Below are 15,188 nucleotides of genomic sequence, written 5' to 3' on the forward strand. Positions count from 1 at the left end.
TCCCTTGCGAGGGGAGCCCGGCTGGAAGAGCCCCAGAGCAGCTCCTGGGGAATGGGGACTGAGCCCGGGGAGCTTCTGGTGGTCCTGGAGCCCCCAGGAATCCCGGGAAAAGCATCCTCGGCCTCCAGGCACTCGCAGAGGCAGAGGGATCGAGGGGAGGAAGGTCAGGATCTGTCCTCAAGGATGAGCCCAAGGAAGGCCCCAGCCTGGAGGGACAGATTGGGGACCCCAGTGTGATCCCCAGAGGCACTCGGGTGCCTGGGCAGGAGGGCAGCAGGGGAGGCTCAAGGCTCTTCCCCAAATTCCTCGAGTCCAGCTGACGATTCCCATCCCTGCTCCAGCTGGGGTGGGGGCCGGTTTAAAGGCAGATTTGGATTTTAAAAATTGGGATTTATTTCAGAAGTAAAGGCTCCTTTTGGCAGAAACCCCTTTCCTTTTTGGCCAAAAACCCCAGCAAAAGCTCTCCCAGGACCGCTGGGCCCCACCCCAGCTTTGCTCCAGCTGGCGGCTGGGGGCCACCTCCCCCGTATGAACCACTCCCAGTGCAAACCATTCCCAGTGCAATCCATTCCCAGTATGAACCATTCCTAGTGAAAACCATTCCCAGTGCAATCCATTCTGAATACAATCCATTCCCAGTACAAACCATTTCCAGTACAAACCATTCCCAGTACAAAGCCCCTCCCTCTTCCAGCCTCTCTGGGTCCCCCCACCAGACTGGGCAGGGCAGGGGAGCCCCCTGTGTCCTCCCCCAAACCCCCGTGTTTGAGTTGCTCAGGGACTTCTGGAGACCCCCAAAACCCAGTCCCGGGGGTCCCGGAGTTCCCGGGGGTCCCGGGGGTCCCGGCTGTGCCTCCCCCATGGCCGAGGGCGGCTCCCGGGGATCCCGGGGGTCCCGGCTGTGCCTCCCCCGTGGCCGAGGGCGGCTCCCGGGGGTCCCGGGGGGTCCCGGCTGTGCCTCCCCCATGGCCGGGGGCGGCTCCCGGGGGTCCCTCCCGCCGCAGGTCCCGGTGCGGGGCCGTGGGAGCCGGGGAGGGGCGGCGGGCGGAGCTGCCGTTCCCAGGGCGGGCCCGGCGCGGCGGCGGCGGCGGCGGAGCCGCTCCCCAGCCCGGCCCCGTCCCGAGGAGCCGCGGAGCAGCCCCGGCGCCGCCACGGCCTCGCCGCCCCCCGCCGCATGAAGGTGCGCGGGGCCGGGCCGGGGGCGGCGGCCGGGGGGGCGCGGCGAGCGGGGCCGGAGCCCCCCGGGGGTCCCGGAGCGGACGGAGCGCGGCTCCCGGGGCTGCTCAGGAGGATGCACTTGTTCCGGAGCTCCAGCTACGACGTGCGGCTGGAGGGGGCCGGGGGGAGCCTGCCCCGCATCCAGGGGATCCGCTGGGTGAGTGGGGAATGGGGGGAGCGCGCCCCCAAATCCGCTGGGAGAGTGAGGGGAGCGCGCCCCCAAATCCGCTGGGAGAGTGAAGGGAGCGCACCCCCAAATCCGCTGGGAGAGTGAGGGGAGCGCACCCCCAAATCCGCTGGGAGAGTGAGGGGAGCGCACCCCCAAATCCGCTGGGTAAGGGAGGGGAGCGCGCCCCCAAATCCCCATGGTCAGTGGGGCCGGGGGGAGTGTGTCCCCAAATCCCCATGGTCAGTGGGGCCGGGGTCTCTCCAGCGCCGGGAATTTGGGAATGAGAGGAGGGGAAGGAGTCCAGGAGTGCGGGGAGCCAGGTGAGAGCACGGGGAGTGAATCCAGGCGTGCAAGGAGCCAGGTGAGGCTACCAGGAGCCAGGTGAGGGCACGGGGGACCAGGTGAGGGCACGGGGGCCCAGGTGAGCTCACAAGGGCCAGGTGAGGCTGCAGGTGAGCTGCGCGGGCTGGGACGGGCGGAGCGGAGCGGAACGGGCGGCCAGGCGTGAAGCGAGCCCGCTGCCAGGTGCCCGGCGGCGCATCCCAGCAGGAAGGACATTCCAGGGGCGGGGGGACATTCCAGGGGCGGGGGGACATTCCGGGGGCGGGGGGACATTCCGGGGACACGCAGCGTTCCCCAGCAGGGATTTGTCCCCTGCCATCACGACCTCTCCGCCCGGCTCCGTTCTGGCCCCGGGAGCTGAGGGGTGGTCCCGGGGGTCCCTGGCCCTGCTCTCGGCCCCTCCTTGTCCCCTCTCGGTCCCTCCTTGTCCCCTCCAGGCGGGGAGGTGACCCTGGAGCCCCGGCAGAGCTTCCGGAGCTTTGCGTCCTTCCCCTTCCCTCACTGCTCGGCCTGGGACGCTTTTCAAGCAAAAAGTGGAATTATTTTAGGGGACAACTCCCCTTTGGGCATTTCCATGCAACACGGGGGCTCCCTCCCAGATAAGTTTTCCTCGTTTTTTCCTTTTCTTCCCGATTTGTTTTTCTCTCCAGAACTTTTCGGAGCAGACTTTGGGGTGGGCTTTGGAGGGACACTAAGGCTGGGTGAGCAGCAGGCCTGGAGCGTTCCTGGGCTGAACTGGGATAAATCCCACCAGCCCTGGCAGCAGCGGCACCTGTGGCACGGCAGGAGCGTCCCCTCTGTGGGGACACCCAGGGATTGAGGGCACTGGAGCCGATTCCAGCAGGGAAAGGGGGATTTTGTCCCAGCACAGCCACTCCTGGGGCAGGTGAGGGGCAGGGAAGCGCCTCAGGAGCCACACAGGTCCCTTGTCCCCATTGCTGGAAGCTCCTGGAAACTTCTGGCTCCGTCTCATCCCCCTTGGGGATCTGATCCCAGCAAATCCCTCCTGGCTCCAAAGGACAGTGGTGTCCCCAGGTGGCTCCATCCTTCCCAGGGGACAAGTGCCACTGTGCCAGTGACAGGTGCCACTGTGCCAGCCAAAAGTGCCACTGTGCCAGTCCCTGGTGAGGACAGCAGAGCCGGAACTGGTCCCCAAGCCCATCCCAGGGGTGCCAAGCCCATCCCAGGTGTACCAAGCTGTGTCTTGGGGGGTGCTCAGCCCTGTCCTGGGGGTGTTGAGCCCATCCCGGGTGTACCAAGCCCATCCCGGGCATGCCCAGCCCCGTCGCGGGGATGCCAAACCCCATCCCAGGGTTGCTGAGCCCATCCCGAGGGTGCCCAGCCCCATCCTGGGGGGTGCTGAGCCCATTTCGGGGGTGCTGAGCCCATCCCGGGGGTGCCCATCCCCGTCCCGTGGGATCCCAGCCCCGTCCCAGAGGATGCGGTGCCGAGCCCCGGCCTGCGGAGGCTGCGGAGGCTGCGGATGGGCGAGGGCTTTCTCCGGAGCCCCGAGGCCCGAAATAGCCGCTCTTGTTTTCCTCGGCATCCCAAACAAAAGCGGCCGCGGGCGCGGAACGGCCGCTGGCGGCCTTGGCCGGGCGCCCGGCGCTGCCGGAATCCCGGAGAAAGGCAGGATCCCGTGGGCAGGAAGGTGGAAAAGGCGACTCCTTAGGAAGCTGCTGGAGCCACGGAGTCACGGGGAGGGGGCTGGGGGCGTCCTGAGGGTCCTGACCCCGGGTGGGTGCTCCAGAGAGGGGGTTTGGGGACAATAAGGGGGTCTGGGTGATTCCAGAGCAGCGAGGAATCCCGGGAAGGAGGAATCGGGTCCTTGAGCGGGGTTTTTGTGTCTCTGTCGGTGTCCTTGGAGCGCGGCCCGGCTCTGGGCCCCAAGGACAGAGGGGGACGGCAGAGGGGGCTCTGTGCTGGGGGACAGCTGAGGCCCTTTGGGGACCTGGGCAGAGGGACACCGGGGCGTCACCTGGACCCATTTGGTGGCGCGAACCAGGAGGTGACGGGGACCTCCCGCACCCAGAGGGTGACAGGGAGCTCCTGCTCCCATGGGTGACGCAGATCTCCTGCTCCCATGGGTGACAGGGACCTCCTGCACCCAGAGGGTGACAGGGAGCTCCTGCTCCCATGGGTGACACAGATCTCCTGCTCCCATGGGTGACAGGGACCTCCCACACCCAAAGGGTGACAGGGAGCTCCTGTTCCCACGGGTGGCACCTCCATGTCCCCAGAGCAGCCCCGTGTCCCGGCCACCTCCCAGCTCCCATTGGCAAAGTTTGCAAACATTTGCTCGGAGCGGTTCCTGCTCGCCGCAGCCGTCACGGGGCTCGGCAGAGTTTGCAGAGCGCCTGAGTCACCGTGTCCCTGCCTTGGGGACACTGTGGCCGCTTCAGGAGCGGCGTCTCAGCCTTGGGGACACCGTGGCCGGCTCAGGAGCAGTGTCCTAGCCTGGGTGACACCGTGGCCAGGTGACACACGTCCTTAGGGACACCGTGGCTGGCTCAGGAGCGGCGTCCCAGCCTTGGGGACACTGTGGCTGGCTCAGGAGCAGTGTCCCAGCCTTGGGGACACCGTGGCTGGCTCAGGAGCGGCGTCCCAGCCTTGGGGACACTGTGGCCAGCTCAGGAGCGGTGTCCTAGCCTGGGTGACACCGTGGCCAGGTGACACACGTCCTTAGGGACACCGTGGCTGGCTCAGGAGCGGTGTCCCAGCCTTGGGGACACTGTGGCCAGCTCAGGAGCGGTGTCCTAGCCTGGGTGACACCGTGGCCAGGTGACACACGTCCTTAGGGACACCGTGGCTGGCTCAGGAGCGGCGTCCCAGCCTTGGGGACACTGTGGCCAGCTCAGGAGCAGTGTCCCAGCCTTGGGGACACTGTGGCCGGTTCAAGAGTGGTGTCCCTGCCTTGGTGACACCATGGCCAGGTGACACACGTCCCTGCAGCGTTCTCAGAGCCGCTCGTGGCTCCTCCAAATCCTCCTGAGCCGTTGAGAAGCGCTGGGAGCAGGTGGAGGCTCACTTCGAGGATCCTGCACTAATTAACTCCTGCACTAATTAATTCCTGCCCTCGTCAATTGGAAATCCATCCGGGATTGCCCCAACCTCCCCACCCACACCCCAGGAGGATCCCTGCAGACGCCAATTTTTGGGTGCCCTGCCGTGCTCTGTGGGACCCCCACAGCGGGGAAAGGGACCCCAAAACCCCCCTGGGGGTGCCCCCCGTGCCGGTGGGCGTCCCTCGGAGGGTGCCCCGTGCCGGGTGAGCGCTCCCGGTGCCGGGAGCTGAACTGGTCTGACGGGTGCGGGCCGGGCTTGTTTATCCAGGGCCGTGGCCAGGAGGGGCCCGGGAGCCGCGGGGCCCGCGGGCAGCGCCGCCACCGGAGCTCGGAGCTCGGGCACCTCTGCCCCGCGGTCCGGGCGGGGCTCGGCCCTCCCTGCGTTTGGTTTTACCCGGGGCATCCCCGAGGGGGAGAGCTGGGGGAAAATGAGCTGGAGAGCGGGACTGGAGTGAGGAAATGGGTGCTGGATGCAGGAAATTGGTGCTGGGGTCAAGGATTGGGTGCTGGGGTCAGGAATTGGGTGCTGGGGTCAGGATTTGGGTTTGGGATTCAGGAAACTGGTGCTGGGGTCAGGATTTGGGTGCTGGGTTCAGGATTTGGGTTCGGGATTCAGGAAATTGGTGCTGGGGTCAGGATTTGGGTGCTGGGTTCAGGATTTGGGTGCTGCATTCAGGATTTGGGTTCTGGGTTCAGGATTTGGGTGCTGGATTCAGGATTGGGGTTCTGGACTCAGGATTTGGGTGTTGCCCCTCACCTGGTGAAGAGCTGGGGGTGCTCTGGGGGTGCCAGGACCCCTCCCCAGCTGTGTAGGGTGATGGGGACACAGCAGAGCCCCCACAAACCCCCCCAACCCCCTCCCCTTTGGTTTTCCAGACCCCGCTCCTGGACTCAGAATCCAGCCTGGACTATGGCCACAGCATCACCCAGGTGGGGGGGCCGGGGAAGCCCCCGGGGAGGTGAATTTGGGGAGGTGAATTTGGGGGGCTGAGGGTTAGAGCACCCCCACACCCCAACGCCATTGAGATGCTCCTCAGCCATTCCTGGTGTGGACAATGGCAATCCCAGGGCACTGGGGGGACAGGTGACGGCCCAGCCCCCTCCCCACGATCTCCCTTGACCCCCTGCCACCCTCAGGCGTCCTCGGAGAAGATCTGGAGGGCGGGCAAGCTCCTCTTCGCCCACCTGAGCACCTCCCGGCCCGGCCTCATCCGCGACCACAAGCACCACCTGCGGCACCACCGGTGGGCTGGGGGGGCCCTGGGGGGCTCCGGGGGGGCTGTCCCGGGCGGTTCTCACCCCCTGTGCCCCCCCAGGCAGTGCTGCTCGGGGAAGGAGCTGGTGGATTGGCTGCTGAGCGCCGGCGCGGCCGTCCAGACGCGCGGCCAGGCCGTGGGCATCGGGCAGGTGCTGGTGGACGGCGGGGTCCTGACGCACGGTGAGGGGGTTTTGGGGGGCTCTGGGGGGGTTCAGGGGGCGCAGAACCGAGCTGAGGGCCGCTGTCACCCCGCAGTGAGGCAGGAGTGGCACTTCCAGGACAAGGAGACGCAGTTTTACCGCTTTGCCGAGCTGGAGCTGAGCCCCGAGCCCGGCGCGGGGCCGCGGGACCCCGAGGAGCTGCTGGAGGCTTTGGGGTTCCTGGCGCAGCTGGGCCCTGACGCGCTGCTCTCCATGGCCCTGCGCAAGCCGTGAGTGCCCCAGGGGCTCCTTGGCACCTTTTGGACCCGGCTCGGGGGGTCTGGAGCGGCCACGGGGATGCTGAGGGTGGGGGGACCCAACAGAGTCACCCAAAGAGGGGAAGGGGCTGGGGAGGGGGGCACAGGGAGCCGCTGACGCCCCCGGCCCCCCCAGGCCTGCCCAGCGCACGCAGGACGAGCTGGAGCTGATCTTTGAGGAGCTGCTCCACATCAAAGCCGTGGCTCATCTCTCCAACTCGGTGAGCGCGGCCGTGTCCCCAAACCCTGCGGGGTCGGGGTGTCCCCTCACCCCCAAATCCTCCTGAACCACATCAGCTCCTGTCCTGGCTCCCCAAATCCTTCTGCACCCCTTTCCTTCCATGTAAACATCCTCTCTGATAATTTCTGTGCCTCCCTTAGCCCTTCCCTGCCATTCCCCATCCCCGTGTCCCCTGCTGGCCCAGCTGAGGTGACAGCGTTGTCCCCTGTGCAGGTGAAGCGGGAGCTGGCGGCCGTGCTGATGTTCGAGGGGCACCAGCGTGCAGGCACTGTCTGTGAGTCACCCTGAGTCCCCCGTGGGTGACACTGGGGTGTCCCCAGCCCGGGGACACTGGAGCTGTTCCCAAAATTGAGGATTTTCCCACCTTTTCCCGGGTGCAGTGTTCAGCCAAGGTGACAAAGGCACCTCCTGGTACATCATCTGGAAGGGCTCGGTCAACGTGGTCACCCACGGCAAGGTGGGTTTGTCCCTGTGCTGGGGGGACACCTTGGGGACACCCCAGCGTCACCATCCCTCACCTCTCCAGGGCTTGGTGGCCACCCTGCATGAGGGGGACACCCTGGGGACACCCTGGTGTCACTGTCCCTCACCCCCCATACTGTTCCCAGGGCTTGGTGGCCACCCTACACGAGGGGGACACTCTGGGAACACTTTGAGGACACCCCAGTGTCACCATCCCTCACCTACCCAGGGCTTGATGGCCACCCTGCACTGCAGGGACACTCTGGGGACACTCTGGGGACACCCAGGGTCATTGTCCCTCACCCCTCCACGGTGTCCCCAGGGCTTGGTGGCCACCCTGCATGAGGGGGACGATTTCGGGCAGCTGGCGCTGGTGAACGACGCCCCGCGGGCGGCCACCATCCTCCTGCGCGAGGACAATTGTCACTTCCTGCGCGTGGACAAGCAGGACTTCAACCGCATCCTCAAGGTGGGCCCGGGGGTGGATTCTGGGGGGATTTTGGGGTGAACTTTGGGGAATCCCGGCCGGGCTGATGACGGGGTCACCCCCAGGACGTGGAGGCCAACACGGTGCGGCTGAAGGAGCACGGCAAGGTGGTGCTGGTGCTGCAGAAGGACCTGCAGGGGGGCAGCGGCCAGGCGGCCTCGGCGCGGAGCAGCAGGTGACACTCCTGTGCCCCTGGTGGCGGGTGACACTCCTGTCCCTGTCCCCCTTTGGCAGGTGACACCCATGTCCCTGTCCCCCTTTGGCAGATGACATTCCTGTGCCCCTGGTGGCCGGTGACACTCCTGTCCCTGTCCCCCTTTGGCAGGTGACAGCCCTGTCCCCCTTTGGCAGGTGACATTCCTGTGCCCCTGGTGGCAGGTGCCACCCTTGTCCCCTGAGCCACCCGTCTGCCCTTTCCAGCCTCCCTCGGGGCAGTTTTTGGGAGGAACAAGGGGACAAGGAGCAGTGACACCAGCCCATGCTGTCACCAGCCTGTGGTGGTGACACCGCTGTCACCAGCCCGTGGTGTCCCTGCCCATGGCCACGGTGTCACCTCTGTCCTTCCCGTCCCCAGCAGGTACCTGGTGATGGCCGGGACACCTGAGAAGATCCTGGAGCACCTGCTGGAGTTCATGCGGCTCGATGCCACCCTCTATGACCCCGTGGGTAGGTGGGGGTGTCCCCCGTGTGGGGGTGTCCCAGAGCCACCCGGACATGGGGCTGGGGGCACCAAGGGGGTTCCTCATTCCCGGTGTCCAACCCCAAATCCTGCTGGTGCCACCCCGGGCTCGCTAAAAACCCCAAAAGCCGAGGCCGGGAGAGGGCGGCGGCTCCGGGCGGGGAGTGAGCGGCTCCTCCGGGCCGGGAGAGGCTCCTCTGGGCCGGGAGAGGCTCCTCGGCGCCTCTCGGTCTCCCTCTGCCTTCGGAGAGGAGAAACCAGACGAGCCGGGAGCCAGGAGGTGTCCCCAGCGAGTCACAAATCCCAGGAGGTGTCCCCAGCGGGTCACAAATCCCAGGAGGTGTCCCCAGCGGGTCACAAATCCCAGGAGGTGTCCCCAGCGGGTGACAAATAGCAGCCGGGGACAAGGCACTGCCTTGGGGCCAATCCCTGGGATTTGTCATCCCGTCCTGGATCCCTGGGATTTGTGATCCCACCCCAATGATCCAGCGCCTCCTGTGGGGTTTAGGAACAAAATCTGCCCTGCCACCAGCGGGGTCCCAATGGTGGGGACATCCCAGGCCACCCCAGGCAGGGCACAGGGAATCCTTGGCCAGGTCCCCGTGTCCCCACGGCACTGGACACAGCAGTGACAGTGCCCTGTCCCTGGTGGGGACACCCCAGGCTACCCCAGGCCAGACCAGCAGGGCACAGGGGATCCTTGGCCAGGTCCCCATGGTGGAGACACCCCAGGCAGGGCGTGGAGGATCCTTAGCAGGGTGCCCGTGTCCCCACGGCGCTGGGGACAGCAGTGACAGTGCCCTGTCCCTCACAGACACGCTGCTGGGGGATTTCCTGCTCACCTACACCGTGTTCATGCCGACCTCGCAGCTCTGCCGGGCCCTGCTGCACCAGTATCCTTCTGTGTGGGACTGGGCCCCAAATCCCCTTCCAGCACCCTTGGGTGCATCCCCATCTCCCGGGCGCCATCCTGGGGGTCCCTGCCCCTCTCCACGTTTCACCGGTGCCCTTGACTGGTGCCAGTTTCCGCGCGGAGCCGCTGGAGGGCTCGGAGCAGGACAAGGCCTCGTACGCCCTGCGCAAACGGCGCAAGATCCTGCGGCTGGTCAGCCAGTGGGTGCTGCTCTACGGGCGGCTGCTGCAGGGCGACCGCAGCACCACGGCCCTGCTGCAGGTACGGCCGGGGTGGCACTGCCAGGGTGGCACGGTGACACCACGGGGACTGTCCTGCACTCATCCTGTGCCCCCTGTCCCCGCAGAACCTGGCAGACCTGGCGAGCCGGGACCCTCAGCTGGGCGGGCTGTGCCAGGAGCAGGGCCAGGAGCGGCGGCGACCGCGAGCGTGAGTCCCCACGGTGTCCCCCAGTGTCCCACAGTGTCCCCTGATGTCCCCTGATGCCGCCACAGGGGAGGAGCTTTTGGGGTGGCTCTGGTGCCACCTTGTCCCCAGTGTGGGGGTTCCCGGCCATGGGGAGGGTGGCACGTGCAGCTGGGTAGGGCAGGGGGGCTCGGAGGTGGGCAAGGGGTGGCCTGGGGTGGCTGCAGTCCCCAGAGGTGGCCACAGTCCCAGGGGTGGCCCTAGTCCCTGGTGGTGGCCGGTCCCAGTTCTGTTCCCACCAGGAACGGCATCTCCATCCTCCCCCTTCCCTTCCCGCAGGCTGGAGAACGGTGACGGCAGCGTGTCCCCCCAGCCCAAGGTAGGGACCCCTGAGGGGCGACAGGGCAGGATCTGGGTCCCCTCTGCCCTTTGGGGACACACCAGAGGAGGGATGGTGGCTGTGGCCGTGTCCTCCTGTCTGTCCCACCTTCTCCAGGCCTGGAGCTGGGGTCACACAGGACATGCCACAGAAGGGGTGGTGGCTGTGGCCGTGTCCTCCTGTCTGTCCCTCCTTCCCCAGGCGCGGAGCTCGGGAATGTGGCTCGGGAGCCCCGAGGAGCCGATCCTGGACAGCACCTGTGCCCTGCGAGCGCAGGACAAAGGTACTGCCCCCTCAGCGGGACTGTCCCTGCAGCACGGGGACACTGAGGTCCCTTCTGTCCCTTTGAGGTCCCTTCTGTCCCCCCCCAGTGCCCTACGAGATCTTCAGGGCCGACCACTCGTGCCTGGTGGCGGTGCTGCCGGTCAACGCCGCCGTGCGGGACGTGCTGCGGGCGCTGGCGCCGCGGCTGCGCCGGGACCGGGAGCACGTCCTGGTCAGGGTGAACTCAGCCGGAGGTGAGGAGACACCCCGGGGTGGCTTTGTCCCCGTGTGTGTCCCCTCCTCGGTGTCACCGCGCCTTTCCCTCCGCGCAGAGCGAGCGGTGCTGCCGCAGGACGCCGTGGGGGTGTTCACGGCCCTGGGCCTCAACGAGAGGCTCTTTGTGGTCAGCAGGGACGAGCTGGGCAGCCTGGTGAGTGTGGGGTGGGATCCGGGGTGGGCAGCACTGGGTGGACTCCCCTGGAGGGGTTGGGGGCTGCAGTGCCTCTGTTTGGGGTCCTACCGAGAGCAGAAAGGGTCAGGGGTCCTGTCCTGTTCCCAGACCCCCCACCCTGAGCAGCTGGGCCCCCACGCCGGCTCCTCAGACACGCTGGACCTGATCAGCTCCAAGGACCTGGCCAGCCACCTCACCGACTACGACTGGAACCTCTTCAAGAGCATCCACCAGGTGTGGTCCGTGCTGGGAGCGGCTGGGAGGGGGCTTGGGACACTCCTGACCTGCTGGGGAAGGGGTTCGGGACACCCCTCGTCTGCCAGGAGGGGGTTCAGCACACCCCTTACCTGATGGGAAAGGGGCTCAGGACACCCCTTACCTGATGGGAAAGGGGCTCAGGACACCCCTTACCTGATGGGAAAGGGGCTCAGGACCCCCCTGACCTGCTGAGACGGGGTTTGGGACACCCCTCGCCTGCCAGGAGGGGTTTGGGACACCCCTCGCCTGCCAGGAGGGGTTTGGGACACCCCTCACCTGCTGGGGAAGGGGGTCAGGACACCCCTCACCTGCTGGGGAAGGGGTTTGGGACACCCCTGACCTGCCAGGAGGGCTCCAGGACGCCCCTGAGCCGCCTCTCTCGCAGGTGGAGATGATTCACTACATCGTGGGGCCGCACAAGTTCCGCGAGGTGGCCACGGCCAACCTGGCGCGGGTGCTGCGGCGCTTCAACGAGCTGCAGTTCTGGGTGGCCACCGAGCTGTGCCTGTGCCCCGAGCTGGGGCGGCGCGCGCAGCTCCTGCGCAAGTTCATCAAGCTGGCGGCGCAGTGAGTCCCTGTCACTGTCCCTGTCACTGTCCCTGTCGCTGTCCTTGTCGCTGTCCCTGTGTCACTGTCACTGTCCCCACGGCTGACCCGTCCCGTCCCCGCCTGCAGCCTCAAGGAGCAGAAGAACCTGAATTCCTTCTTTGCGGTGATGTTCGGTGTGAGCAACACGGCCGTGACTCGCCTGGCCAAGACCTGGGAGGTGACAGAGGGGGGACAGCATAGGGAAGGTCTGTGGGGTGGGACAACACCTGGGGAGGGACAGACAGGGGTCCCTGGGTGGGACAGACAAGGGGGGTGGGACAGCTGGGGGTTTCTGCATGGAATGGGGGGGGGTCTCTGGGTGGGACAGGTGGGGGTTTTTGGGGAGGGACAATCAGGGGTCTCTGGGAGGGGCAGGGGGGTCTCTGGGGTGGGACGGGTGTGCCAGCCTCTGATCCTGTCCCTGCACAGAGGCTGCCCCATAAGATCCGGAAGCTGCACTCAGCCCTGGAGAGGATGCTGGTGAGCGCAGGCCCTCTGCCCCATGTCCCCTTTTCCGCCCCAGGTCCCCTTCCTTCCCCATGTCCCCCTTCCCACCCCATGTCCTCCTTTCCTGCCCCATGTCCCCTTTCCTGCCCCATGTCCCTCTTCCTTCCACGTGTCCCCCTTCCTTCCCTGTGTCCCCCTTCCCTGCCCCATGTCCCCTTCCTTCCCTGTGTCCCCTTTTCCACCCCATGTCCCCTTCCCTGCCCCATGTCCCCCTCTCCTTCCCCATGTCCCCTTTCCCTGCCCCATGTCCCCTTTCCCTGCCCTGTGTCCCCCTTCCCAGCGGAATTTGCCCCTGGAGCAATGGGGAGGGGGTCCCACTGTCCCCGCTGTCCCCCCACCCCCCGTGTCCCTGCCTGTCCCCAGGACCCCTCGTGGAACCACCGTGTCTATCGCCTGGCCGTGGCCAAGCTGAGCCCCCCCATCATCCCCTTCGTGCCCCTGCTGCTCAAAGGTGGGTCTCTGCTTTTGGGGACCCCCCGGGTGTGCCCAGCGCTCCCCAAGGACCCCGCTCTGACCCCCAAACCCCCCCCAGACATGACCTTCATCCACGAGGGCAATCGCACCCTGGCCGAGAACCTCATCAACTTCGAGAAGATGGTGAGAGTGGGGTGGTGACCCCTCCGAGGGCCCTGCTGTGCCCTGCAGGCAGAGCTCTGGCACTGCTGTGGTGGGGACAGAGATTTTGGGGATCCAGGTGGGGCCAGGTGGCAGCAGGTGACCTCTGTGCCTCACCCACAGCACATGATGGCCAAGACCGTGCGGGTCCTGCAGCGCTGCCGTGGCCACGCGCATGGTGAGAGCCCCAGGGAGCTGGGGAGGTGGCTTGGAGGGTCCCCTAAATAGGGCTGGGGCCTGGGGATGGAGCTGAACCCTTGGGGATGGGGTTGAGCCCTTGGGTATGGGGCTGAACCCTTGAGGATGGGGTTGAGCCCCTGGGGACGGGGCTGAGACCCCAAGGATGGGGCTGAGACCCTGAGGATGGAGCTGAGACCCCGGATATGGGGCTGAGACCCCAGGGATGGGGCTGAGACCCCGGGGATGGGGCTGAACCCTTGAGGATGGGGTTGAACCTTTGGGGACGGGGCTGAGCCCCTGGGGATGGGGCTGAGCCCCTGGGGATGGGGCTGAGACCCTGGGGATGGGGCTGAGACCCTGGGGATGGTGCTGAGACCCCGGGGATGAGGCTGAGCCCCTGGGGATGGGGCTGAGACCCTGGGGATGGGGCTGAGACCCTGGGGATGGGGCTGAACCCTGGGGATGGGGCTGAGACCCTGGAGATGGGGCTGAGACCCTGGGGATGAGGCTGAACCCTGGGGATGGGGCTGAACCCTTGAGGATGGGGTTGAGCCCTTGGGGACGGGGCTGAGACCCTGGGGATGGGGCTGAGACCCCAGGGATGGGGCTGAACCCTGGGGATGGGGCTGAGACCCCGGGGATGGGGCTGAGCCCCCTCTCTCTGCTCCTCAGCGCCGCTGTCCCCACTGAGGAGCCGCTCCCCTCACCGGCCCGAGGACGCCAAGGCCGTCAGGATCTCCACGTGTACGTTTGGAGCTTCTCAATCAGACCCCTAACCCTGCCCTAGGGGACCCCCAACACTCTGAGGGGGTCCCTGAGCTGGGGGAGAGGGGATGGAGATGGAGGGATCCATGGAGGGATCCATGGATGGATCTATGGATGGATCTATGGAAGGATCCATGGAGGGATCCATGAGCCGGTCCAGAGCAGTTTGGGGAGGTTTTGGGGTGACACAAGGGGTCCATGGGTGATCCTGCAGGGATCCTGGACAGGCTCACAGGCTGTGCCCCAGCCTTGATCTCATCCCTCCCTCCCCACAGGCTCGGAGCAGTCCCTGAGCGTGAGGAACCCCGTGTCCACCTGGGCCTACCTGCAGCACCTGAGGGCCATCGACAGCCAGAAGGAGCTGCTGAGGCTCTCCCGGGAGCTGGAGCCCTGAGGGCAGCGGGGCTGGAGCGGGGACGGGGGCCCAGAATGGGGATGGGGGGTCCAGACCGAGGATGGGGGCCCAGAATGGGAATTGGGGGTCCAGACCAAGGAAGGGGGTCCAGAGCAGGGATGGGGCCCCAGAATGGGGATGGGGGGTCCAGAGCAAAAATGGGTGCCCAGAGCAGGGAGAGGGACCCAGAATGGGGACGGGGGCCCATAGTGGAGATGGGGGGTCCAGAGCAGGGATGGGTGCCCAGAATGGTGATAGGGTCTGGAGTGGGGATGGGGGTCCAGAACAGGAATGGGGGTTCAGACCGAAGATAGGGGCCCAGAATGGGGATGGGGCACCATCCTTGGACCACCAGAACAGGAATGGGGGCCCAGAGTGAGGATGGGGTCCTGGAATGGGGATGGGTGCCCAGAGCAGGGATGGGGCTCCAGAACCATGATGGGTGGCCAAACCAGGGATGGGGGCCTGGAGCAAGGATGGGGGTCCAGAATGGGGATGGGGGTCCGGAGCAAGGATGGGGTTCTGGAGCAGGGATGGGGGCCCGGAATGGGGATGGGGGCCTGGAGCAAGGATGGGGGTCCAGAGCAAGGATGGGGGCCTGGAGCAAGGATGGGGTTCTGGAGCAGGGATGGGGGCCTGGAGCAAGGATGGGGGTCCAGAGCAGGGATGGGGGTCCAGAGCAAGGATGGGGGTCCAGAGCAGGGTTGGGGTCCCAGCTGCCGGCGGCGGGGCAGCCCTAGCTCTGCTCCCATGGCCCCCGGCTGTGCTGGAGCCCCCAGAGCCCGGCCCTGGACTCGGATCCGGCCCCGCTGAGCTCCGGGCAGGCGGGGCAGAGCAATAGAGGTATTTTTGTACTCATGGCTGTGCTCCCCGTTCTTCTCCTCCACCTCCGATGTGACCTTGGGGACGGCCCCGGAGCCGCCCCAGGCGAGGTGACACAGCGCTGGCACCAGGAGGGGACAGCTCAGGAAATGACTGAGGGCTGAGGGAGCTCCAAACCCGGCCCTTGTTGCACCAAACGCCGCTCCCGTGCCAGCTGGCACGGCAGGGCCCGCTCCCTGCTCCGGGAGGGATCCCAGCATCACCCCAGC

General features: G+C 66.6%; 1 protein-coding gene across 2 annotated transcripts; it reads left to right on the top strand.

The window, feature by feature from the left end:
* The first annotated feature begins 1,138 nt into the window (after positions 1 to 1,138).
* On the top strand, positions 1,139 to 14,119 carry RAPGEF3 (Rap guanine nucleotide exchange factor 3). Of its 2 annotated transcripts, none has more exons than XM_058821945.1 (27): positions 1,139 to 1,375; positions 5,671 to 5,724; positions 5,932 to 6,038; positions 6,111 to 6,232; positions 6,308 to 6,482; positions 6,646 to 6,730; positions 6,964 to 7,024; positions 7,131 to 7,207; positions 7,535 to 7,681; positions 7,765 to 7,874; positions 8,274 to 8,365; positions 9,193 to 9,271; positions 9,402 to 9,552; positions 9,638 to 9,720; positions 10,036 to 10,075; positions 10,277 to 10,358; positions 10,447 to 10,593; positions 10,672 to 10,769; positions 10,899 to 11,024; positions 11,434 to 11,615; positions 11,724 to 11,814; positions 12,066 to 12,116; positions 12,507 to 12,594; positions 12,676 to 12,740; positions 12,882 to 12,936; positions 13,611 to 13,682; positions 13,979 to 14,119. In XM_058821945.1, exons 1-27 carry the CDS (start codon positions 1,175 to 1,177, stop codon positions 14,095 to 14,097), a joined length of 2,760 nt encoding a protein of 919 aa, XP_058677928.1. In that variant the 5' UTR covers positions 1,139 to 1,174; the 3' UTR covers positions 14,098 to 14,119. The 2 variants fall into 2 exon arrangements, with proteins under 2 accessions (XP_058677928.1, XP_058677929.1); XM_058821946.1 differs by having other exon boundaries at positions 8,277 to 8,365.
* Positions 14,120 to 15,188: the final 1,069 nt, after the last annotated feature.

The sequence above is a fragment of the Ammospiza caudacuta genome, chromosome 31 (genome assembly GCF_027887145.1).
Source record: "Ammospiza caudacuta isolate bAmmCau1 chromosome 31, bAmmCau1.pri, whole genome shotgun sequence".
NCBI classification, from domain to species: domain Eukaryota; kingdom Metazoa; phylum Chordata; class Aves; order Passeriformes; family Passerellidae; genus Ammospiza; species Ammospiza caudacuta.

Excerpts from the sequence above, each read along its gene's own strand:
- RAPGEF3 (XM_058821945.1), top strand. The coding sequence starts at position 1,175 with ATGAAGGTGCGCGGGGCCGGGCCGGGGGCGGCGGCCGGGGGGGCGCGG. Across the intron at positions 5,725-5,931 it reads ATGGCCACAGCATCACCCAG|GCGTCCTCGGAGAAGATCTG; the intron begins GTGGGGGGGCCG and ends TGCCACCCTCAG. Across the intron at positions 12,741-12,881 it reads TCATCAACTTCGAGAAGATG|CACATGATGGCCAAGACCGT; the intron begins GTGAGAGTGGGG and ends CCTCACCCACAG.